This window comes from Mirounga angustirostris, unplaced genomic scaffold (assembly GCF_029215605.1).
Source record: "Mirounga angustirostris isolate CCGP_5_RB_7025 unplaced genomic scaffold, mMirAng1.0.hap1 SCAF_10, whole genome shotgun sequence".
Taxonomy (NCBI): domain Eukaryota; kingdom Metazoa; phylum Chordata; class Mammalia; order Carnivora; family Phocidae; genus Mirounga; species Mirounga angustirostris.
In genome coordinates this window covers 24,383,084-24,408,619 of record NW_026991718.1, presented here as the reverse complement: position 1 = coordinate 24,408,619, position 25,536 = coordinate 24,383,084, and the positions used below count along the sequence as shown (strand labels likewise).

General features: G+C 38.3%; 1 protein-coding gene across 14 annotated transcripts in view; it reads right to left on the bottom strand.

Moving 5' to 3' along the window:
- The window catches only part of LCLAT1 (lysocardiolipin acyltransferase 1), a 233,680-nt gene that overhangs the window by 139,913 nt on the left and 68,231 nt on the right, over nt 1-25,536 (bottom strand). For all 14 annotated transcript variants that reach the window (XM_064572069.1, XM_064572065.1, XM_064572066.1 and 11 more), the window contains 2 exons: nt 20,806-20,974; nt 13,577-13,775 (listed from right to left, as the gene is read on the bottom strand). In XM_064572069.1, coding sequence (XP_064428139.1) covers nt 13,577-13,775; nt 20,806-20,970 — 364 coding nt within the window. In that variant the 5' untranslated portion in view covers nt 20,971-20,974. The remainder of the gene's footprint in view (nt 1-13,576; nt 13,776-20,805; nt 20,975-25,536) is intronic.

The following is a 25,536-nucleotide window of genomic DNA, read 5'->3' as shown; positions in this document are numbered from 1 at the left end:
GTAGTGGCCTTATGAAGAAGAGGTCCTGTAGTGCCCTACAGTACAGTGTCCCATTTACTGGAAACTGGTGACTCAAGGGCAGCTCCTATATGTGGTATGTGTGCTCTGCTGTTTTGAATAAGCTGCTTTTTCCTTCAGTTCAGTCATCTGCAGCGGCTCTCTGCCTGTTTGGTCCCTGTGGTGTTAATGGGCCAGTCTGAGGCTGCCTTAGGCTTGAGTTGAGTCAGACTAGGCATCTGTCAGAGATGCAGTGGCACCAAACTGCAGGGTGATATCCCCCATGGTGTCCCCTGAAACGCTTTTGTTGGTGGGCAGGGCCTGCAATCAGACCACCTGTTGGCCCCCAGCTCACTGCTGGGGCTGCAATCTGAGTAGTGTCAGGGAGGGCAGGAGTCACTTTGGAGTGGTGGTGGCCCCTGCTTGTGGCCCTGGTCTGAATGGGCTCCAGTCAAGAGTGTATTAGATGGGGTGGATCTGCGATATGCTGGGGGTGGGGCACGCAGTTTTAACAAGGTTTACACACCAGTCCTCCATAAGAGGGAACCCACTACTGCTGTGGGTACCAAGGCCCCACAATGAGGTATTGGCAAGGTTTGTGCTGTCTTCTGGGGAAGGGAAAGAGCAGTTGACCTGGGACTGAGGCAAGTCTAGCTGGAAGCGGAAGATCCGCAAAGCTAAGCAAGTTAAGTAGTAAATTTCTGCACTGCAGGTGGTCATGTGTTTATGCTGGGAGATGGGAAAGGGAAATAACTCCTGCCCACTCCTTTGTATCTGGAGGAGTCTCCCAGTGATCTCTGTCCCTCAGGGATCCTATCTGAGATTAGTAAATAATACTCCATCCCATACACCTAAGGCATTTTTCAAACTGCTGCTTCTACGCTCTCTCTCTCCAGGCTACTTGTTATGCTGTCTCTTTAAGGGCATGGACTCTGTTTTCTCTCACCTTCTGCCCTCCCAGTTCTCCAAGAGCTGACCCACTGATTTTTTCAATTCCAGGCTTTAAGCCCTGCTGGTTATAAGAACTCACAAAATTAGGGCCCTCTGGTTTTCAAAGCCAAATGTTATGGGGATTCATCTTCCTTGTGAGGGCTTCCTGGTGTGACAATCTCTTTCTCTCCCCTCTCTGTGCCCACAGGCCCCTCCCTCTCTGAGACAGTCCTGTGGTTTCCCTCCCCACTGCGTCTCTGCCCTTCCTACCCTCTTCAATGTAACCTCTTCTCTACATTTAGTTATAGAGTTTGTTCTGTCAGTCTTTGGGTTATTTTCTGGGTTATTTACCCTAATGTGAGTGTTATCTAGTTGTATTAGTGGGACAAAGTGAGCTTAGGGTCCTCTTACTTCCCCATCTTCCCAACAATCTCCTATCTCACATCTTTATCATTCATCCACTAATGTGGATGGTAGGTTGTTTCCATATCTTGACTACTGTAAATAATACTGCGATGAACATGGGGGTGCATATATTTTTTCACGTTAGTGTCTTCTTTTCCTTCAGATAAATACCCAAAAGTGGAGTTGTGAGATCATATGGTAGCTCTGTTTTTAATTTTTTGAGGACTCTCCATATGGCTTTGAAAAAGCGGCTGAACAAATTTAAATTATCACCAACTGTGCACTGGGGTTCCCTTTCTTCCATATCCTCACCAACACTATTTTTCATCTTTTTGACAGTAGCTACTCTAATAGGTGTTTAATGATGTATCATTATGGTTTTGATTTACATTTCCCTAATGATTAGTGATGTTGAGCACCTTTTCATGTACCAGTCAGCCATCTGTATGTCTTCTTTCAAAAAATGTCCACTCAAATCCCCCGCCCATTTTTTAAATCAGATTTGCTGGGGGTTTCTTGGTGTGTTTTTTGTTTGTTTTTACTTTGCTATTGAGTTATAGGAGTTCTTTACATATTTTGTATACTAACCCACTGTCAGACATATGTGCAGATATTTTCTCCCATTTGGTAGATTGCTTTTTCAATTTTGATGGTTTCCGTCACCTGTACAGAAGATTTTCAGTTTAATGTTGTCATTCTTTATTTTTGCTTTTGTTGTCAAATCCATAAAATCAAGTTTCATGGTTTCAGGTCTTACATTCAACTTTAATCCACTTTGAGTTAATCTTTGTGTATGTTGTAACATAGTGGTCCAGTTTAACTCTTGCATGTTAATGTCCAGTTTTCCCAACACCATTTATTCTTCAGTAATGTGTACTGTATATTCTGCACTCCTCTGTCATAAATTAATTGACCATATTTGCATAGCTTTAGTTCTAGGTTCTCCATTCTGTTCTACTTATCTGTGTCTGTTTTTATGCAAATACTGCTCTGCTAACTATAGACTTGTAATATACTGTGAGAGCAGGAAGTGTAATGCCTCCAGGTTTGTTCTTTCTCATGATTTTGCTTTGGCTATTTGGGGTCTTTTTTTGGCTCCATACAAATTTTAGGATTGCTTATTTCTGTGAAAAATACCATTGAAATTTTGATAGAGATTGCACTGAATCCGTACATTGCTTTGAGTAGTATAGACATTTTAACAACATTAATTATTCCAATCCATGAGGACCAAATACCTTTCCCTTTGTTTCTTTTCAATTTCTTTCATCAATATCTTACAGTTTTCAGTGTACAGGTTATCTCACCTCCTTTGTTAAATTTATTCCAAAGTGTTTTATTCTCTTATCCTACTTGATTATGGTGTATGAGTTCTTTTTTTTTTTTTTTTTTAATTCTCAGACTGTGGCATTTATTGAGGACAAAACTCTCATCCAAAGGTAAAATGATCACCAAAGGAATCTGTTTTATAAGCATGACTCTTAATGTAAAGTCTAGTGAATACTGAAGAGAATATTTTGCTTTGAGAAATAAGCAGTGCATTAAAATAGCCTGAGGATAAACGCCATTTCCTTCATGTCATATATTCTTTTAATTTATTCTTAAGCTCACTTTGCTCATATTTTGTTGCAGATTTTCACGAGTGTTCATCAGGTATACTGGCATGTCCTTTCCTTGAGGCATCCTTACCTGGTTTTGGTATGAGGGTAATGCTGGCCTTGTAAAATGACTTCAATAGTGTTCCCTCCTATCTTTTGTTTGGAAGAGACTGAGAAGAATTGGTATTAATTCTTTAAATGTTTGATAGAATTTACCAGTGAAGCCATCTGGTCCTGAACTTTTGTTTATTGGGAGGTTCTGGATTACTGATGAAATCTTACTAGTCTGTTCAGATTTTCTATTTCTTCATGATTCAGTCCTGCTAAGTTTTACACTTCTAGGAATTTATTTCTTCTAAGTTGTCCAATTTGTTGGCATATAACTGTTCATAGCAGTCTCTTATGATCCTTTGTATTTCTGTGGTATCCGTTTTTACAACTCTTCTTTCATTTCTAATTTTGTGATTTCTTTTTCTTGAGTGATTCTAGCTAAAGGTTTGTCCACTTTGATTACATTTTCCAAAAAATTTGATTACATTTCCAAATTGTCTTTTTACTTGGTTTCATTATTTGCACCTGATCCTTATTATTTTCTTTCTGTACTAACTTTGGGCTTCATTTGTTCCTCTTTTTCTAGTTCCTTGAGGTGTAAAGTTAGGTTATTTGACATCTTTCTTGTTTCTTCATGTAGGCATTTATCACTATGAACTTCCCTCTTAGAACTGCTCTTCCCACAGCCTGGAACTTTTTTTGTTTTTTAGTATATTTCCATTTGCTTCAAGGTATATTTTTTATCTTTTGATTTCTTATTTAAACAACATGCTATTGAACAACTGGTTTGTCAATCTCCAAAAATTTGTGAATTTTCCAGTTTTCTTCTTGTAATGGCTTTTAGTTTCATATTGTTGGGATCAGAAAAGATGCTTCATATGATGTCAATCTTCTTAAATTTAGTGAGAGGCAAACCAAACAAGAGACTCTTAAATATAGAGAACTGATTACCAGAGGAGATGTAAGTGGGGGGGATGGGTGAAATAGGTGATGGGGATTAAGGAGTGCACTTGTGAGGAGCATGGAATGTTGTATGGAAGTGTTGAATCACTAAGTTGTATACCTGAAACTAATATTACACTGTGTTGACTAACTGGAATTTATTTATCTTTTTAAAATTTTATTATGTTATGTTAGTCACCATACAATACATCATTAGTTTTTGATGTGGTGATCCATGTTCCATTGTTTTCGTATAACACCCACTACTCCATGCAATATGTGCCCTCCTTAATACCCATCACTGGGCTAACCAATCCCCCTTCCCCTCCCCTCTAAAACCCTGTTTGTTTCTTCATCTCTCCCTCTGATTCCCGCCCCCCTTCATTTTTCCCTTTCTTCTCCTAATGTCCTCCATGCTATTCCTTATGTTCCTCAAATAAGTGAAACCATATAATAATTGACTTTCTCTGCTTGACTTATTTCACATAGCATATTCTCCTACAGTCCCATCCATGTTGATGTAAAAGTTGGGTATTCATCCTTTCTGATGGCTAATATTCCATTGTATATATAGACCACATCTTCTTTATCCATTCATCTGTTGAAGGGCATCTTGGCTCTTTCGACAGTTTGGCTACTGCGGACATTGCTGCTGTGAACATTGGGGTGCATATGGCCCTTCTCTTCACTACATCCGTGTCTTTGGGGTAAATACCCAGGAGTGCAATTGCTGGGTCATAGGGTAGCTCTATTTTTAAATTTTTGAGGAACCTCCACACTGTTTTCCACAGTGGCTGTACCAACTTGCATTCCCACCAACAGTGTAAGAGGGTTCCCCTTTCTCCACAAACTCTCCAACATTTGTTCTTTCTTTCCCTGTCCATTTTTGCCATTCTAACTGGTGTAAGCTGGTATCTCAATGTGGTTTTGATTTTAATATCCCTGATGGATAATGATGATGAACATTTTTTTCATGTGTCTGTTAGCCATTTGTATGTCTTCTTCAGAAAAGTGTCTTTTCATGTCTTCTGCCCATTTTTTGACTTATTTGTTTTTTGGGTGTTGAGTTTGAGAAATTCTTTATAGATCTTGGATACCAGCCCTTTATCTGTAGTGTCATTTGCAAATATCTTCTCCCATTCTGTGGGTTGCCTCTTTGTTTTATTGACGGTTTCCTTTGCTGTGCAGAAGCTTTTTATCTTGATGAAATCCCAAAAGTTCATTTTTGCTTTTGTTTCACTAGCTTTTGGAGATGTATCTTGAAAGAAGTTGCTGTGGCCGATGTCAAAGGTTCTCCTCTAGGATTTTGATGGATTCCTGTCTCACATTGAGGTCTTTCATTCATTTTGAGTTTATCTTTGTGTATGGTGTTAGAGAATGGTCGAGTTTCATTCTTCTGCATGTGGCTGTCCAATTTTCCCAGCACCATTTATTGAAGAGACTGTCTTTTTTCCATTGCATGTTTTTTCCTGCTTTGTCGAAGATTACTTGACCATAGAGTTGAGGATCCATACCTGGGTTCTCTATTCTGTTCCATTGGTCTATATGTCTACTTTTGTGCCAGTACCATGCTGTCCTGGTGATCACAGCTTTGTAATATAGCTTGAAAACGGGCAACGTGATGCCCCCAGCTTTGTTTTTCTTTTCAACATTTCCTTGGCGATTCGGGGTCTTTTCTGATTCCATACAAATTTTAGGATTGTTTGTTCCAGCACTTTGAAAAATGTCATTGGAATTTTGATCGGGATGGCATTGAAGGTATAGATTGCTCTGGGTAGCATAGACATTTTAACAATGTTTATTCTTCCGATCCATGAGCATGGAATATTTTTCCATCTTTTTGTGTCTTCAATTTCTTTCATGAGTGTTTTGTAGTTCCTACAGTATAGATCCTTTACCTCTTTGGTTAGGTTTATTCCGAGGTATCTTATGGTTTTTGGTGGTATTGTAAATGGAATCATTTCTTTAATTTCTCTTTCTACAGTTGCATTGTTAGTGTATAAGAAAGCAACTGATTTCTGTGCATTGATTTTGTATCCTGCCACATTAATGAATTGCTGGATGGGTTCTAGTAATTTGGGGGTGGAGTCTTTTGGGTTTTCCACATAAAGTATCATGTCATCTGCAAAAAGAGAGAGTTTGACTACTTCTTTGCCAATTTGAATACCTTTTATTTCTTTTTGTTGTCTGATTGCCGTTGCTATGACTTCTAGTACTATGCTGAACGATAGCGCTCAGAGTGGGCATCCTTGACGTGTTCCTGATCTTAAGGGAAAGGCTCTCAGCTTTTCCCCATTGAGGATGATATTTGCTGTGGGTTTTTCAAAGATGGATTTTATGAACTTGAGGAATGGTCCCTCTATCCCTACACTCTGAAGAGTTTTAATCAGGAAAGGATGTTGTATTTTGTCAAATGCTTTTTCTGCATCAATTGAGAGGACCATATGGTTCTTCTCCCTCCTCTTATTAATGTGTTCTATCACATTGATTGCGAATGTTGACCCACCCTTGCATCCCGGGGATAAATCCCACTTGGTCGTGGTGGATGATCCTTTTAATGTATTGTTGAATCCTATTAGCTAGGATTTTGTTGAGGATTTTGGAGTCCATATTCATCAGGGATATCCGTCTGAAATTCTCCTTTTTGATGGGGTCTTTGCCTGGTTTGGGGATTAAGGTAATGCTGGCCTCATAGAATGAGTTTGGAAGTTTTCCTTCTGTTTCTATTTTTTGAAACAGCTTCAGTAGAATAGGTATTATTTCTTCTTTGGTAGAATTCCTCAGGGAATCCATCAGGCCCTGGATTCTTGTTTTTTGGGAGGTTTTTGATTACTGCTTCAATCTCGTTACAGGTTATTGGCCTATTCAGGTTGTCAATTTCTTCCTGTTTCAGTCTTGGCAGCTTATAGGTTTCCAGGAAGGCCTCCATTTCATCCAGATTGCTCAGTTTATTGGCATATAGTTGTTGATAATAATTTCTAATAATTGTTTCTATTTCCTTGGTGTTATTGTGATCTCTCCCCTTTCATTCATAATTTTATTAATTTGGGTTCTTTCTTCTTTTGGATAAGTCTGGCCAGTGGTTTATCGATCTTATTAATTCTTTCAAAGAACCAACTTCTAGTTTCGTTGATCTGATCTGTGTTTCTGGTTTCTAATTCATTGATCTCTAATCTTATTTCTCTTCTAATGCATGGCTTAGGCATCGTTTGTTGCTTTTTCTCTAGTTCTTTAAGGTGTAGAGTTAGTTGGTGAATTCGGGATTTTTCTATTTTTTTGAGTGAGGCATGGATGGCTATGTATTTCCCCCTTAGGACCGCCTTTGCAGTATCCCATAGTTTTGGACCAATGTGTTTTCGTTCTCATTGATTTCCATGAATTGTGTAAGTTCTTCTTTGATTTCCTGGTTGACCCAAACATTCGTGAGCAGAGTGGTCTTTAGCTTCCAAGTGTTTGAATTTCTGCCAAATTTTTTCTTGTGATTGAGGTCTGGTTTTAAAGCATCGTGGTCTGAGAATATGCAGGGAATAATCTCAATCTTTTGGTATCAGTTGAGACCTGATTTGTGACCCAGTATGTGGTCTATTCTGGAGAAAGTTCCATGTGCACTCGAGAAGAATGAGTATTCTGTTTTAGGGTGGAATGTTCTGTATATATCTATGAGGTCCATCTGGTCCAGTGTGTCATTCAAAGCTCTTATTTCTTTGTTGATTTTCTGCTTAGATGATCAGTCCATTGCTGAGAGTGGAGTATTGAGGTCTCCTACAATTAATGTATTGTTATCAATATGACCCTTTGTTTTGGTTAACAGTTGGCTTATGTAGATGGCTGCTCCCATGTTGGGGGCATAGATATTTACAATTGTTAGATCTTCTTGTTGGATAGACCCTTTAAGAATGATATAGTGTCCTTCTGTGTCTCTAACTACAGACTTTAAAATCTAATTTGTCTGATATAAGAATGCTACCCCAGCTTTCTTTTGAGGTCCGCTGGCATGGAAGAAGGATCTCCATCCCTTCACTTTCAGTCTGGATGTATCTTTAGGTTCAAAATGAGTCTCTCGTAGACAGCTTATGGATGGGTCCAGTCTTTTTATCCAATCTGCAACCCTGTGCCGTTTTATGGGAGCATTTAGGCCATTCACGTTGAGAGTGATTACTGAAAGATATGAATTAATTGTCATCATGTTGCCTGTGAAGACATTGTTTATATAGATTGTCTCTGTAAATTTCTGTTGTATATCACTCTTGGGGTCTTTCTCCTTTTATAGGACCCCCCCCTTAATATTTCTTGCAGGGCCGGCTTAGTGGTCACATATTCTTTCAGTTTCTGCTGGTCTTGGAAGCCCTGCATCTCTCCATCCATTCTAAATGACAGCCTTGCTGGATAAAGTATTCTTGGCTGCATGTTCTTCTCGTTTATACCCTGAATATGTCTTGCCAGGCCTTTCTGGCTTACCAGGTCTCTGTGGATAGGTCTGAGATTATTTTGATGTTCCTCCCTCTGTATGTAAGGAATCTCTTCCCCCTAACTGCCCTTAAGATGGTTTCCTTGGTTCTAAGATTTGTGAGTTTTACTATTATATGCCAGGGTGTTGGCCTGTTTTCCTTGATCTTGGGAGGGGTCCTCTCTGCCTCTACGACACAAAATGTTTGTTTTATTCCCCAGATTAGGGAAGTTCTCAGCTATAATTTGCTCAAATATATCCTCTAGTCCTCTCTCTCCACTCCCTCCGGGATTCCAATAATTCTGACACTGGAATGCTTCATGGTGTCACTTATTTCTCTGATTCTATTTTCATGGATTCTGAGTTGTTTTTCCCTGGCCTCCTCTTTTCCCTTTTTATCTATTAAATTGTCTTCCAAGTCACTTATTCGTTCCTCTGCCTCACTTACCCTAGCTGTTAGATTATCTAGATTAGATTGGATCTCATTGATAGCATTTTTAAGTTCTGCCAATTCAGCTTTCATTTCTGCCCTTAGAGACTCTGTGTTGCCATTAATTGATTTCTCCATTCTAGCTATTGTCTTTACAATTGCTAGCCTGAATTCCATCTCCGACATCTTGGTTATATCTGCATCCATTTGTAAATCTGCTGCATAAGTCATAATCTCTGAGTATTCTCTGTTTTGGGGGTTCCTCCTCCTAGTCATTCTGTTGATGGGTGGTTGAGGGCATGTATAGCGTCCAAATTATTGACCAGAACCCAAGCAAGATGTACCTGTTTTCTAGGGACCTTAGGGTTGCTGGCCTCTTGTTCTCCCAGCCTGTCTTCTGTGGGAGGGGCCTGCGGCGCTGTTGCTCAGGCAACCCTGTTTGGGCAGAGTTGCCCTGCCCCCTGTGGAGGGGGATGGGCTCAGTGGGAACCAGTTTTTGAGGCTTTTGTTCTCTGGCAGCTTTCCGCGTCTCTTCCGAGAGTCAGAGCAGAAGAGACTGTTTCCAACCCTCTGCCTCAGAGCAGAGAGATTGCACACTATCTCCATTTCTGTCCATGCTGCTATAAACTGCAGCGTCCTGAGTAGTGTGCCCCTCCGCAGCGCCCCCAGTCCTGCCTTCAGGTCAGGGCACATTTCTGCCCTTTGTGCTTCTAAAACTGCCAGCTGCTTCCAGTTCGCACGCACGACCCTACCGCTCTGGGTTTCTGTCCTGGGGGTTGCCCTAAAGTCCTTTCCCCGCCGCTACCGGTCTGGGAGTCTGTGCCCCGTCCCCAGCATGCAAAACTGTCACTCACCAGAGATGTAGGATCCCCAAAGCCAGGCTCCCTCCCGCTGCTGTTTATCCTCTGATATCTGCCCATGGAATCACGGCTCCCCACTTCATACCTCGAAACCAACCACCTGAGATACTCTGTTTGTTAAAGATCCAGATCTATTTTCTTACATTTCAGGCTGATTTCATGGGTGCTCAGAGTGGTCTGGTAGATATCCAGCTCAATTCCAGAGACCAGATGGAATAGGGTCCCCTACTCCTCTGCCATCTTTTCTCCCACCCTGACTAACTGGAATTTAAATAAAAACTAAAAACCAAAACAAAACAAAACAAAAACTTGTTTTGTGGCCTAACAATTGACATATCCTACAGAATGTTTCCATGTGTTACTTGAAAAGAATGTGTATTCTGTTGAATTTGGATGAAATGTTCCGTATAGGTCTGTAAAGTCTGTCTGGTCTATGTCATTTTAATGCCAATGTTTCCTTATTGATTTTTCTGTCTGGATGGATGATCTATCCATTGATAAAAGTGGGTTTTAAAGTCCCGTATTATTACTGTACTGCTATCTTCTTATTGGATTGACCCCTTTATCATTATATAATGACCTTGTCTCTTAATTAGTCTTTATCTAGCTTTCTTTAGGTTTCCATGTGCATGGATTATGTTTTCTGTAGGTTTCCATGTGCATCTTTTCCATCCCTTCACTTTCAGTCCGTGTGTACTCTTACATCTGAGGTGAAGTATTATAGCAGCATATAGATGGGTCTTGTTAGTCACTCTGTCTTTTCATTGAGAATTCAGCCCATTCACATTTAATGTAAATATTAATAGGCATGCACTTATTGCCATAGTGTTCATTGTTTTCTGGCTATTTTATAGTTCCTTTGTTCCTCTCTTCTTCTCTGGTTCTCTTCCTTTGTGATTTGATGATTTTCTGCACTGGTATGCTCGAATTCCTTTCTCTCTTTTGTGTATCTAACTACAAGGTTTTGCTTTGTAGTTACCCATGAGACTTACATAGATTGTTACAAATGTAAGTAGCCTTATTTTAAGTTAGTAGCAACTTAAGTTAGAACACATTCTAAAGCTCTACATATTTACTCCTCCCCCCTTTGCTGTAGCATGACCCACACATGCTCATCATGTTCGTTTTTTGTTTATATAGTTTTTTAATATAAGCTCTTAAATAAATTAAATGTGGACCCGCCAAGGCTGTTAAATAGTATATACAACATTAAAAGAGAAAATTTAATGGTTCCTAGATCCTGCCTAAACATGTCTGCTCTAAAGTTAATTTCACAATAGGAGATAAATATTCTGTATTTAGGTTCGAGTCAAAGTAATACCTAACTGGAGAATGCAGGCTTTAAATATGTTTATGTACTATATTAAATGGAAATAAAACTTTGGCATTAAGTGATAATGCAACCACTTTTCTTGTACTTCAAATTCACTGTTCCTTCATATACAGATGTAAAATTTTTATTTTACCGCAGACTTCTAGCTTAATTTGCTTTCTTGAAAACCACAGAGCCCAGTCATTGTATAATCAATATGAAGTTATTCCAGTGAAGACAGTCAGGACTTGTGGAAGAAAGCCATCCAATGAGGAGCCAAAGAAGGAGGGAGGGAGGCCTGTTTTTTTTGGCTGTGCCAGTCTGAAGTGAAGTTTCTGTCTGACTAAACTGGGGGGTGGAAGGAAAAGAAAATGTGTTGTTTCAAATGCCACAGATTCTCATTGTTCTTAGCAAATCTTGGTAAACTTTCTTGAATTTCCAATGACTTGTTTTAGAATTTTCACCATTTCACTGGGCAGCTACTCATGCTGTCATCCTGGAAGTGCCTCTCATGTCCTCATTTATGCCCAAAATGTTTTCTTGGGTTATATGTCCAATTGTCTTCTTTAGGGGCTCTAATTATATATATGTCAGACCTCCTTTGACTACCTTCCATTTCAACTACTTTTGGATATTTTTTTTCCTCATTTTAATTCTGTTTTCCTATACATTTCTGGTAGGATTTTGCCTTCTTGTCTTTTTTTTTTTTTTTTAATTCAATCCATTCTCCGTATATTTTTTTCTTGTCTTCTTGACCATTATTGTTCTTTGTATTTCTCAAAGTGGTTTTTTGCCCCCATACTCCCAAATGTTTATTTGATGACATTTCATTCAGTTGAAGAGTGTCGTGTTACAGTGTAGGTTTTGGATTTTTCAGTTCTGTCCTTCACTTAAGAGATTTCTTTTATAGATATACAATTATTTTATGGCAGTTTTTGTAGGTTTATTGGGGGAGGAGTGAGGAAAGGCTATTATTTTTTGCCCCTCTTTTCCTTCCTGCAGGATCTTTAATTTCCTTGTTTTCCTCACTGCCACACCTCTATGGGGAGCTAACTCTTCTCTTTGTATCTGATTCTCCTTCAAAAGTAATGCTTCTCTGAGGCTGCGTCTTCAGGTCACATGTCTTTCTATAATCATTTCCCTATAGCATGTGTTGTGAACCAGTATGTCCTGACCTGTGTTCAGTATTCTGGAACTTAGTATTAGGCTTTTTCTTTTTGAGGATGCTTTTGCTTGTGCTATTTCTTAGTTGTTCATGCCCCTCTACTCTTAAGGCCTTAGAATTTATTTCTCTAGTTAAGGCAATTAGAAGGTTATGGTATTGTTTCCTAGTCATCCTGAAGAGATGAGTGATTTATTTGATCACTTTTTTTAAGTCTGAGAAAAATCAGGCTGCTGTCGTTTGGACAAAGGTCCAAAAAAACCTTTGTTAAGAAGACTTTTAATTATGGATTTAATCTCTTTATTAGATACAAGACTGCTTAAATTTTTTGTCACTGTTGACAAAATTGTCAGTTGTATTTTTCTGTATGTAACTTCCTGATTTCATATAAATTTTCAAACTCATCTGCATAAGGTTTTAATATTCTGTTACTATATTTTATGTAGAATCAAGAACAAACAAGATGTTATTCTTGCTACTGGCAACATGGGTCTTCTCTTTTCTTTCTTCATCAGTCCTTTTAAAGGAAGTGGCAGTTTTGGAAATACTGGTAAGGTCTTCGACATTTCTCTCTGCTCTCCCCTAGAATCTTTGAAGATAGTGACTGCCTTCGCCAGTAATATACCGCAGATGTGACACTATATGAATTCTGAGGCTAGGTCATAAAATGCCTTGCAGTTTCATGCTAGTTTTATGGGGATGTTAACCCTAAAGAGTGTCCCAAGAGTATAAACCTCCTAACTAGTCCATCCTGAGGAAAACACCTACCTTTTTGCCCTCACAAATTTTAGAAAGCAAAGAATTCAAATAATCAATGTTACATTGGAAACCACAGAAGTGGAGATGTAATAGATAAAGCTGTCAGGGAGTTTTCATATACCCATATGTGAATAGCTGGTTTAATACATATGTAGTCTGCTCCCCACCCCATTTCACATTAAGTGGAGGAAGATTAAGTTGTAACATGCAATGCTGAAATATCCCTACTTGTCTACCATACGGCATGTTGCACTGCTAGGAATTCTAAAAAAAAAAAAAAAAAAAAAAAGCTATGGATTAGGAAAGTTCAGAAAATGCCAGCAACTAGTAGTATCCAATTAATATTTGTTAGATGAATGTGAATGAATCAGTTCATTTTTCTCTGGCCTAAATTACCACAAGCATAACATACAATAAAAAGTTACTGAACTATTAATTCATATTCTTCAAAGTGCTGGTCTCTCTGGGACCCTTATCTTGAGAAGAGCTTATTTTCTCAACATTATTTTAATCTTTTTTGAAATATTTAATCTCTTGGATCCATGTTTTTAGGCTAGTGAGGAAAAAATGGGAATGACTTTAATACTTAAGTGGAGTTTAACAAGTTATTGTGTAGTTTTAGGGTGGGTGTCTGGGAGTAACATATTAAATGAACAACTTAAAATAATTTGTGAATAACCTACCAAATCCAGGAACACTTTTGAGACTAGCTTTGAGGCAAATTTTCTCCAATCTGAGGTAGCTATATCTCATCAGACAGTTCCACAGGAACAGCCAGTCCATTCTTGTCCGATGATTCATGATAATGACACTTCTCTCCCCAGGAACAAACGCATCACCTGTTATAATCACTTTTATACCAAACATGGTCTCCAGCAATGCCTAAGGAATAAATAATACAGACATGTAACAATTGAAAATATGGTTTCCCATAGGTAAATTTTATCATATCCTGTAAATAAATCAGACTTCTAATAAGTCAAAGCCATAGTGTTTCTCAAGATTATTGCTTTGATAATAAATCCGGAAGAATGAGAATACAAAGGCCCTGTTTCTATTTTTAGTTTTATTAATTTAGGTTTCTGACAGTTTCCTAATTAAATGCTAACTTTCACTGAAATCTTCAGGATATATTATTAAGTTAAAAAGTGTAAAAGACATGCAAGAAGATTCTTTTTAAGGTTATAGATATATAAGATTATTACTTTCTAGAAAGGATAATTAACACCGGGTATAGGGCTGAGGGAACAGAAAGTCAAAATTTTCATTTTATACCTTTCTGTATTATGATCTTTTTAAACACATATACATATCTGCATAACAATATATAAAGAATAAAATAACTATATGTTTATAAAGTGCTGCAGCCTGGCATCTTCTACGTAGAAGATGCTCAAGTATTTGTTGAATTTGTTTAATTAACTTTTCTGATAACCAGGCATATAATATATTACAGACTGGTTTTGTGGAGGAAAAAAAAACAGAAGATAAGAAAACTTAATTATTGATTTCAATCCCTTATTTAAATTGCAAATAATTTTTAGGTAAAAAATTTACTAGTTAAAATATGACTTCACTATTAACAGAGAGAAAACTGGTCCAAGGCAGAGAAAAGACATCATAAAAACCTTTATAGAAGTGTATAGCCGTATAATGGAATATGAAGCAACAATGAAAGTAAATGAACTACAGGCATCTACAACAACACGGATGGCACACAACAAGCATAATGCTGAGAGAAGCAAAACAAGAAGTGTCATATGTAAAATTACAAAGAACAGCAAGGAAATGACTATCTTACGAGATGGTTGTAACTTCTCAGCCCTCCAGCAAACCACCTACTTTCTGATACTCTAGTTCTTGACCTGTTTGATAGTTACACTTTAATAGATCATTTTAAAGTGTGCATTTATGTTTTACTAACTTTGGATATATATGACACAGATGAGTGGACCAAGAAAAAAAAGATTAAAAGGAATATTAGCTAAGGAAAAGTCAGGAATGTTTTGTGTCCAAAGAATTATGGAATCAGAGTGTTAACATCTTAACAGAGTAAAACAGATATCCCACAGATCCCAGAGCTGAGATTCACTTTAGGGCATGAGTGTTTAACCTAACATCAAGTCCTAGAAGGATGGCCTTCAAGGGGTAAATAAATACGAACACCTCTTGAAAATGTATACACAGGTACTTTGCTCAATGCCTGCAGTTTTCATCAGATTTTCAAAAGGGTCCATAACCACTCAATTATAACCCCCACTCCAAAGTCTTGGGAAGCCAAGTCTCTATGTAGAAAGACTTCCTGATGGAGAGGATCATGGCAGAGTCCTCTAGGCTTTAAGTATATAGGACCATCACCTCCCAAAATGAATCACTTAAGACAAGTGTGAAGTCACCATCTATGGCTTATTAATTTGGATCCGCCCACTCTGTAAAAACTCTATCATTTGGAAAGCAAAGAACTGAAATGCACGATGCCCTTCCCTTAACTAGTAGGAAGATGAATTTGACTGCTAATTGTGTGTTGTACCACAGAAAAGAGTTAAAAATCTTAAAGCCTATAAATCCCAAACCTTCACCTTCACCTTTTAAGTGCAATTTCTAATACGTGTATCCTGTGGGTCCCAAATGTCAAAATAAATCCAGACTGTTTGTCCAGGAGCATATCGTATGGCATTCTCTCCCTTGCCATCCAGCACTTCATCAGAATGTGCCTGAAAGTTATATATAACCTTTTGGACAGCCTAAATCTCAAACTCACATTAATCATTTGTAATACCAGACAAGACCTATCTAGTCAATGTTATTTATAGCTCCTGCAAAGGCAGAACTACACAGAGATAAGGTTGTAACGTCTCTAAACTGCAGAATTCAAATAAACTGATTAATCATATAAACATTAAAAGCTGTTATAGAAAAAATGTGAGAATAGTGTCTTTTTTTCTAGTCTAGAACATAAACTAGTATAGAAGAAAAACTAATCTTATAAAATTTAATAATGCTTTACAGAAGCAATTTCTGAGGATCTTATATAGACCACTAATCACTACCTCCAAGTGTCCCACCGTGTCTGAAAACACAGAGAGGTTCCCCCTCATGATCACAGAGAATCAGTTTTGCCATCATGCCCCAAGCTCTCATTTATCATTCCAATGACTATTTAGTCTGAGGTAAAATCAACTCTCTGGCGCTCCCCATCTCCCAATCTGCTTGGGCTTTTCAGACTCCACTTAGGCCCAGCTCCTCAAATCCTTAGCTATTTAAGGCGCTGAATTCCCAAGTCACTCATCAAACACGGTGCCCCTTCTCTTAGCGGCAGTCTAGGCAGAAATTATACTCTGTATCTGTTGAACACCTGTTTTGTTCTAGGATTGGACTGGAATCAGCAGGCTGTGGAAGAGACTTGTGTCCTAGGTGGGGAGTTAGCAAATGATCTCTCAATTCCTGAGTCATGACTTAGGGTGAAAGGACAGAACTCCAAATAATTTTCATAATCCCAGGTTATTAAATAACAATTGGACTGTTGGAAAGACTCCGAATCTTGAGACGCAAAAAGTGCACCGGGCACATGCAAAGTCTGACCTTGACAATACTGATTATGCTGAACAGAACTGTCCTAAAATGACTGGTCACTCTGCAGACTGTTCTGGAAGGAATTCTTACACAGATAGGTTAGACTGGGCGACCTCTAACTCTAAGATTCTAGAAGATTTTACTGTGGTACTGCATTTAACACAAAAAAATGTGCTCCTTAAAAATGGTGAGAGAAGAAAAATCTTGCCAATGAAATAATTTTAATGCACAAGAGATGCTTACAAAAGAGATCGTTATGATTATTTCTGTGAAGCAATAATTTAAGTGCATTTACCTAATCTATTATTAGTGAACATTTTTTTAACTGTTTGGGATTGCTTAAAATAAAGTACGTGTATAGCAGAGAAAAGACTAAATTCTCACTGAGTAAAAAAAATTATTTGCTTCTAATTAAAACTCCTTTAGCACCCTGTAAAAGTGTGAAATAAAAGGTCATAAAAGACACCCTGACAATTTTTTGCAACCTAGTTATAAGGCATTCAACTTCTATAAATTTCTTAGCTGAAAGACTCTGCTTGATATGCCCTTACTCAGAATCAAGGCAGTGAGTTAAACAGGTAATAGAAGTTTTTTCAAATACACACTAATTTAATACTACAGTGGTGGTTGAATTTTGCGTGTGTATAAAGCAAAAGTCAGGAATAGCTGAAACTTAACCCTTGAAAATCTCTCAGAAAGGTACCTCAGGGAGACCAGTACACTAAATAAATCCAGCTCAGCCAGTTTTTTCTGGACTGTTGCAACAGTTTTCTCCAGCTGACCATCAGATGAAGTCACTGGTCGACATGCTATTTGAAACACAAGAATTATAATACAGCACCCCTCACATTTCCCATTTCCTCTCACTTTCAGTGGAGGTGGGGGCAACCCTAAATTTAAAAAAACAAACAAAAAAACGGCATTCTTATCTTTCCACTCTTCCCTCATCCACCCTAGTGCATGTAATTGGAGTTGTATAAAGACTTGTACCATAGTGTATGGTGTAATGCTGTGTGATAGTAACACAGCAGAAGCAGCTACGGCAGAATTTGTCGAGTGAAGTCCAGTATTTCCTCCAGAGTAAAAGATTTTAGTTATGTACCTAGCTGCCCAGAGGAAAGACCATATTTCCCAGATGTTATTACAGCCGTTCGCTGTTCCCTCCAACACGGTGAGCAAGAGAGAGAGGTGCTATTTGTAATTCACTGGTTTAAAGGAAAGCACGTGCTCTGGACTTCCTCCCAGACCCACTTCCTGCAGAGTGGGGCAAAAAAGTGGTAGTGACCAGTCCTGACCATATAAAAGAGTATTATGCCAGGCTGGGTGGAAGGAATCTGAGTCCCTGCATGACATCAGGGAGCAGAGCTACTTCTGAAAAGGCTATATTCACTACCTCATTTAGTCGTCAGAATAACTAACTGTCTGAGGTAAGTAGGTAGTATTAGAACCCCCGTTTTTCAAATGAAAAGAGAAGTTTAGGGAGGCTAAGTAGCTCCGCCAAGTTCAAACGACTAGAAAGTGGTAAGGCCAATAGTGAAACCAAATGTCTGTACCAATAAGCACTCTACTTATACTGGCTCTCCAAGGAAAATAGATTGATCATGGACACTAAAGCTTTGCAATTGCAATGATTCCTACCACTGTAGTAACTAGAAGAAAATTTTCAAAACCCTTCAGGTTTTGGTAGAGAGAAGTAGCCAAAAATGTGATTCATATTCAAAAGATTATGCACTGGAAAATTTAAGACATTAAATGAAATGTAAAACAATGTATGATTACTACCAAATAATCATTTACCTCCAAATGTCTGCCTTAGAATCAGATACACAATGCTGAATCTGAAATGGCTCAGTCCGATTTCCTTATTTTACAGATGATAAAATAAAAATCTTAAAAAAGTTAAAAGTTTTCTAAATGAAATGTCTCTGGTTTTATAATGACTATAAATAGAATTAGTTAACATTTAGATAGCTTGTAGAGGACTTTTTAGAAATATCTACTTTTGACAGTTAACCTTATGTGAATTGGGCATTATGTGCTTATTTTACTTAATATAAGTATGATATTTTATGGAAAAATACTCATTTTGTAAATAACACCACAAAACAAATATTCCATATTAAATGGTCTGTTTGAAGACTGCAATGAAACAATGGACTTCATATCCTTAAAGCTAATTTAATGGTCTGAGAAGTCACCTTCTGTCCTCTAACAAAGGAGGCAGTCTCTCAGGCGAATGAAAGACAGAAACTAGTCAAGCTGGTGCATACCTACAAGTAGGCAAGTTAGCTTAGGCAGAACACTATTACCTCCCCGAGGCCAGAAGTCCTATCTGTCCTGTTCGTCATTACCTTCTAGCAATATGCTTGGCACACGGTGGACACTTACTAAATAGTTGCTGGATGAATGTTCCAGGACCCTGCTGCTTACTTTTGCCATAAACAACAGTTAACTTACCAAAAAATCCTTCCTTCTATTATGAAACGAAAAAGAATTTTTGCATAAATGTATAAGGAGGATCCATACTGATAATGTAAGAATATTACAAATATTCAATACAATGTACTTCCTACAGGAAAAAAACAGATGAGGAAACTCAGAACATAATGAAACCAACAAAGAACCCAATATAAATTCTAGAACTTGATAGTACGGTATTTTAAATAGAGGTAGCAGAAGAGAGGGTCAGTGAACCTGGTGACTTGTGAGAAATCATCATGCCACTGAGACTGATTTTATTAGTAGTTATCAGTTTCTCAAATTTTTTTCCCTTGAGGCATTCCCTGGCTTGAAAGAACTCCAAACCTCCTTCTTTTGAAACAATCATAAGGTCCCAGTGAACTTACCACTGGAAGTTAAAGTGCCATGTGACCCTGCCAAGGTTTTCCTATCACCTAAGGCTCTAATGGCAGCAAAGTGAGTTTAATCTCAGCTCTACTTAAATAATTTGCTTATGCATGTGACCTCCAGCAAATTATTTAATTTCTCAAAGCTTCTACTACTTCTGTAAATTGGGGATAATGGTAGTGCCTGGAAGGAAGGCATCCTAAAGTGCTTAACAGCTATGACCATCATTACCCTTTAACAAAATCTTATAATTCTTCTCCGTAATCTGGATTAAATATGCAACCATACCAGTTATAGTTATTATAGTCCCTTTCTTTGTGCTTACAGATTTAAGTGCAAAAACAGAAAAGAAAGGGGGAAGAGGAGAGAAGGGAGGGACAGACGGAGAGACGGGACTACTTTTAGTTTAACATGATCACATTTCATAAAACAGTTAACTGAATAATTTTTTTAAAAAATTAACCTTTGACAAAGGACAAATGCAATTCTTAAAATTAGTCACCAGAGGAATCCTTTTTAAAATATGAAGAGGGTGCACTGTAATAGCTCCCCACAGCATTAGCGTACTTTCTTCTCTGCAGATATAACAAGGGTGGGCTGCCTGAGGGGAAAAGTGCAACGCAGTTCAAAAGACACAGGTGGAAAAAGATCCTTCAGCAACTGAAGGACAAGAACTCCCTCCTTGTTTTCCTGGTCAGGTATATCCTCATCACCCCCACCATGACTGCTCCATAAACCCAGTAACATTAAGTTCTAGCTGTTGCTCAGGAAAAAGAAAGAACAGAACAGTCTCAGGAAATATAAGCTATTCAAGGTAAAGGCAGTGCATGGGTGTCACTCCATTTTTGGAGAAGGCATTACTGACTAGCAGCAACATGGAAGGGCTAAAGCAGCTTTAGTCCAGACGAGGGACGGGGCTGGACTGGAATCCTACAGGACATTGCCAGTTGCCAGCTCAGAATCAGGGAGATGTGCTCAGAGCTGTATGCACTGACCTTGCAGAGAATACCTGTCTGTTCCAAGAATCTACTACACATTTTGTACATACTTTTACTTTACAGATGCTGTCACTCTAGCTCATAGATGGGAAACCACTTTATTCCTAAATTCTGTGGTTACTGGGAAGAATTAAATCAATCACATCAATATCAAGAGTTCAAAAAAACAGTTTCTCTCAATCTTAATTTTTGCCATTATCTTGTAAAACAAATGGAAACACAAAATTAATGATGTAAAAATTCTTCAAAGTATACCTCGATGAAGGAAAATAAACTTCATGAGGAATATAAAAGAAACTTGTAATTTTGGAATATGGCTCTCAAGATATTTTACTTCAAGGACATGAATTATATTTAATTCTCTAGTTCCTGTATTTCCTCCAGAAAGGATTTATAGGTTTCTTCTAACATTTGACTAAATCTGACTCTAACAAAATAAAAATTGGTCAGCTGGGCCACTTTGGTCCAGTCTCCTTATCAGGCATGTAACTTACCACAGGCAGTGTGAGCCAGGTTGCCACAAGGCGGTTGTTGATCCAGCGATACCAAGATGGGCTTACAAACATCAAAGGTAAAAAGGGGCCGAGCATAAAAATGCTTCCGAAAAAGCTTCCGCAAAACAGAGTGAGTATAAAGTAAATCCCTTTCCATGACACCATGATTCTGAAAGATATAAAATATATATATATATATTGTTACTATACATATATCTGCCCAAATTGAAAATGCATAAAATAATCTTTCATTACAGGGCTACAGAAAAGCCTCAGATAAAGAATATAAGAGCTTGAATACCATAAAGGTAACCCTCATAGATGTCCTACAGGTCTAACAAACTTCCAGTACATTAGAAATCAATATTCTCAGAGTAAATGTCTAACCTAAAAAAAAAAAAAAAGCTGTCTCATTTAAGAAGGCTTTGTTTTTTTAACTGGTTATTAGTATTAACATAAACCTGTAGAAGTTACCCAACACAAAACCTTAAAATATTCCAGAGGTTTTTTTGTATCCCACTACAAAGAGTAGACTTAATGGACCAAGAATTACAGAACAGCTTCCTAAGAGTGACTGCCTGAAAGTGTTGGCAATTTTAGAGTGCACTAAATTTTTTTTAAAAATCTAGATATGTTAATTCTTCACATTAAAACCTGAAAGTAGTATCTTTGGGCAACTCATCTTAAACTGGCTTTTTCTTTATGAGCTGAAAGATTAAGTAGAAGTCAGATTCCTCACTTCCCTAAACTATTTGCCAAAAGATTACTTTCAGGGTCCTCATAACCAGAAATGCTTAATATTGACATTTTTAAATAAACTGTTGGAAACACAGTTTAAAATGAATAATCAAACATTTGATTTTACAACCTAAACAAGAGCAAAAATATGGGTTGCCTCAGGATAAAACTGTTAGAATCATTAAAATTATGAAAACAATAATGGCCTTAAAATTTTTAAATTACAAAAGGTATTCCAGTCATCAAGAGCTGTGATTCTTTTTAAATATTCAGAACAGGAAACAAAATTTCAAATGTCAAAGTGCTTTAATAAATGTCAGACAAACAATAAAACCGGTCAAATCTCTTACACAGATTCCAGTTTATCTGGGTGTGGAGCAGGTTTTTAAATCTCTACCAGTACTTGAGAGTATGTATACAAAATCCTATCAAGTACAGAGAATGAATATATGGGGACTGGTTTTTTGCTAAACTCACAATCTGAACTTCGAAGTGAGGGCGGAGAGAAAGACCTCTGAAGAGCAGAAGCGGAACACTTGGCCAGCTCAGGACAGTATGTGCTCCTCCGCACCCTCAGCCTCGCTTTCTGAGGCCCAAGCTCTCCTCTTTGCACTGAAAGAAGACACTTAGGCAGCTTATTTCCAGTCTTTACAAGAAAGCTTTTTTAAAAGAGGAAAAAGAAAAAGACAATCTGCAGCACTGCTCCTCTGCCTGAAACCCTCTAAGGACCCTCTGTTGCTCTGTTTGTTTCTGCCCTCGAGCCATTCGCTAGCTGTCTAGACACCTACCCCTAAACTCCCTGAAGAGCTGGGCTTCACTCTCATTTGATGTGATTAAGCTCCTTTATATTTTTTTCTTTTAGATATTGATATCATCTAATAAAATCTTTTCATTTTACATCGATCAAGCAAAGAACCTTTCCTAAGTCCCCATAACCAGCTGGTAGCACCAAGTTTTTTCTGCCTTCTACTTCCTTCCAGGATATTACGCCACCTCCCTCCCACTGAGGGGCTGGGAATCAGAGACCCGAGTCAGCTTCTAACCACGTGTTTGTAAACAAAGACTCAGATATAAAAGGATGTGTCCCATGAACATACTGGGGTTACTCAGGGCAAGTCTAATCTAAAATTACTTTTCCATCAAGCTCCTGCCTTTTCCTTAACCTCTTGATCATTTGTTCAATGACTCAATAAACATACAAAGAGATTCCTGTGTGCGCAAGGCCCTGTGCTAGTTACTTGGGGACACGACCGTGAGTATGACAGACATACCAAGCTCTCGCAAATCTGAGCTGTTCTACCGCCTCCTCAGGAACTCTTCCTTGGCTCTGTATTTAATCCAGCTCCATTCTGCCTGCTTCCAAGTCTCACGGGTTTCACAGACAAAATGGTTAACAACTATGACAGCTACACACTTATTTAGAATCGCTAAAATTGAAAAAGACAAAACAAAAACCTGGCGATACCACGTACTGATGAGGATGCAGAAGAGTAAGAACTCACACATACTGCTGGTGGCAAGGCAAAGTATTATGTATGCTTACCGGATAACCCAACAATCCTACTACTGAATATCCAGGACAGATGAAAATTTCCGACAACACAAAAACCTGTATACCATTGTTCATAGCAGCATTATTCATAACTGCCAAGAACTGGAAGCACCCCCAAACGGGGTGGGGGGAGATGGGTAAACAAATCCATAGACCAGATGCCTTTAGTTTCTTGCTCAGGAAGGAAACCTCTTTTCCTTCATAAAACGTCCTTATTTAATCACCTCACAATTGAAATGTTAACTAGCCTTGCTCCCATAGTCTAAAAGGTATACTAAGAAGTAACTGCAATTCAATGTGCTGCATGCTACAAGAGAGGATATAATGGAACGTGCAGCGTGTGTTAAGGATAGATCAAAGTAAGGCAGGATGAACTCTGCTAAAAGGGATTAAAAAAATGCACTAGACTCTTGGAGGATGTGAGGTTGGGGAAGGGAAAGATAATTCCAGGTAGTAAAACAGAACATGCAGAGTCACAGAAATCTGAAACAGCATCGCTTAAGCAGGGAACTGTAACTCATCAGATACTACTGAAGTACAGTGTACACAGTGGGGAGCTGCAAGAATCACAAGAGCCAGGTCCTAGGACAAAGTACACACACCCAGGCCTGCCAAAAATACCACCTTTGACGTGTCACCAAGAAAAAACCTAAGGCCTATGACGCATATTTTGGGATAAGTGATAATGGTGCACATAAGCATCAATGCAATGAGTGAATGGATTGGTTTTGTTAAAAAACCTTAAGAGCAAAGAGCTTCTCTTCTTTTTAAAATGGGCAGGTACATGGAACTTGTTGGCAAAAATCCTAGCATTGACAGATGCTGGTATCAGAGCAGTCTATGAGCCAAGAGCATCCAACCCAGCTCCACAACGCAAGAGCTGATGATCATGACCACATCACTTAACCTGTATGCTTACAGATGGGGAGGTTGGAGAAAATTCTCAAAGGCCTACCTTTTGAGCACCTAATATTTGCCAGGCACTTTACAGAAGGCTCGTGGCAGTTACATATTCAACACCTATGGATTCAATTATTCATGAGCAACTAAAAGGTCCTTAACATGTAAATACTCCAAAATTTTGCCAACACTCAAAATTTGATTACTCCAAGGCTGGGGTCAAAAAACCAAATAATTTAGGTAATAATAATTATCTGGTCAAACTGTCCAGTATCCTAATCTCAGTGGCCCTTTATTCTGTTTTACTTACCTCATAAGCATGTGGTGGGGCAAGTCAGATGCATAGTGGATTTGTAAATTTGAGATTTTAAAAGAACCTTACTCTCTACTTTGATAATGTCAAGTGTGTCTTAAAATAGGCACTTCACATTCTCATATAATCCCAACAAGAGCCTCAAAAGTAAGGTAGCAATAATATCAGCGGTATTTCCAGCTAAAGAAATAAGGGACTTGGGTCCGTAACGCTGTTCATACTGACAGAGGTGAGATAAAGAACCTCTAACCAGGGGCACTCCCAGAAAATGCAGTGGAGAGTTTGGAACCGGTACCAGAAAGATTTAAAGGCCAAAAAGTAAATAATGAGCAATAAAAGTAACAAAGAGTTAACCCTGAAGAAAGTAAAATTAGGCTTCTGGACTAGGGGATATACAGTGGGATTAAGTAACCATACACAGAGAATCCCGAATCTGAGACCTAGTCTTTCCTCGCTGGGCTTTCCAGTGGCTGGGAACAAGATTTCAGTCCTACTCCAGCGTTCTCCAATAAAACTTCCTGCAGTGATGGAAATGTTCAGTAGCTGTGCTGTCCAGTATGATAGCCATGCTATATGTGGCTATCGTGCACTTGAAATGTGGCTAATTCAACCGAGGAACCATTCATTCGATGTGGTGAGTGGCTACTGGAGCGTCAGTAGATCTGGTGGATCTGGGGATCTCACCAGACTGTGAAGAAAGATCAAATACAGAAGCACTGAGGGCTCCTTAATAAATGGTCCACCTAAATCACCCTACAGTGAGGGCCAGAGTTCATGGAAGCCTCACCTACGTACAAGCTCCTAATTGGCTTTTTAAGTCCCCTATTTTTTATTGTGAGCAGATAATGAGCCATCTGAGAAAAGCCTTTAACATGACATTAAAGACTAAGAAAAAAGTATACTTGAGGGAAACTATTCAAGAAAAAGAAAAGTAACATTTCAGAAAGACAAATACTGTATCTAGTAAACAAAAACATGTTCTTTGTTAAATAAAACAAAGAAAGGAAACATTCAGAGAATAAACGAGCTATTGGAAGTTGGCAACATAGCAATATGTTCAGCAAAAATTAAACACTCAAGAGTTGGAAAATAAAGCTGAGGAAATCCCCCCAAAAGTCAAGAAGATAAAGAGGTGGGAAGTAGAGTATTAGAGGACCAAGACAGGAGGTCCCATATGCAAACCATACGAGTGCTAAAAAGAGAGAAGCGAGGAATTGAAATCAGCAAT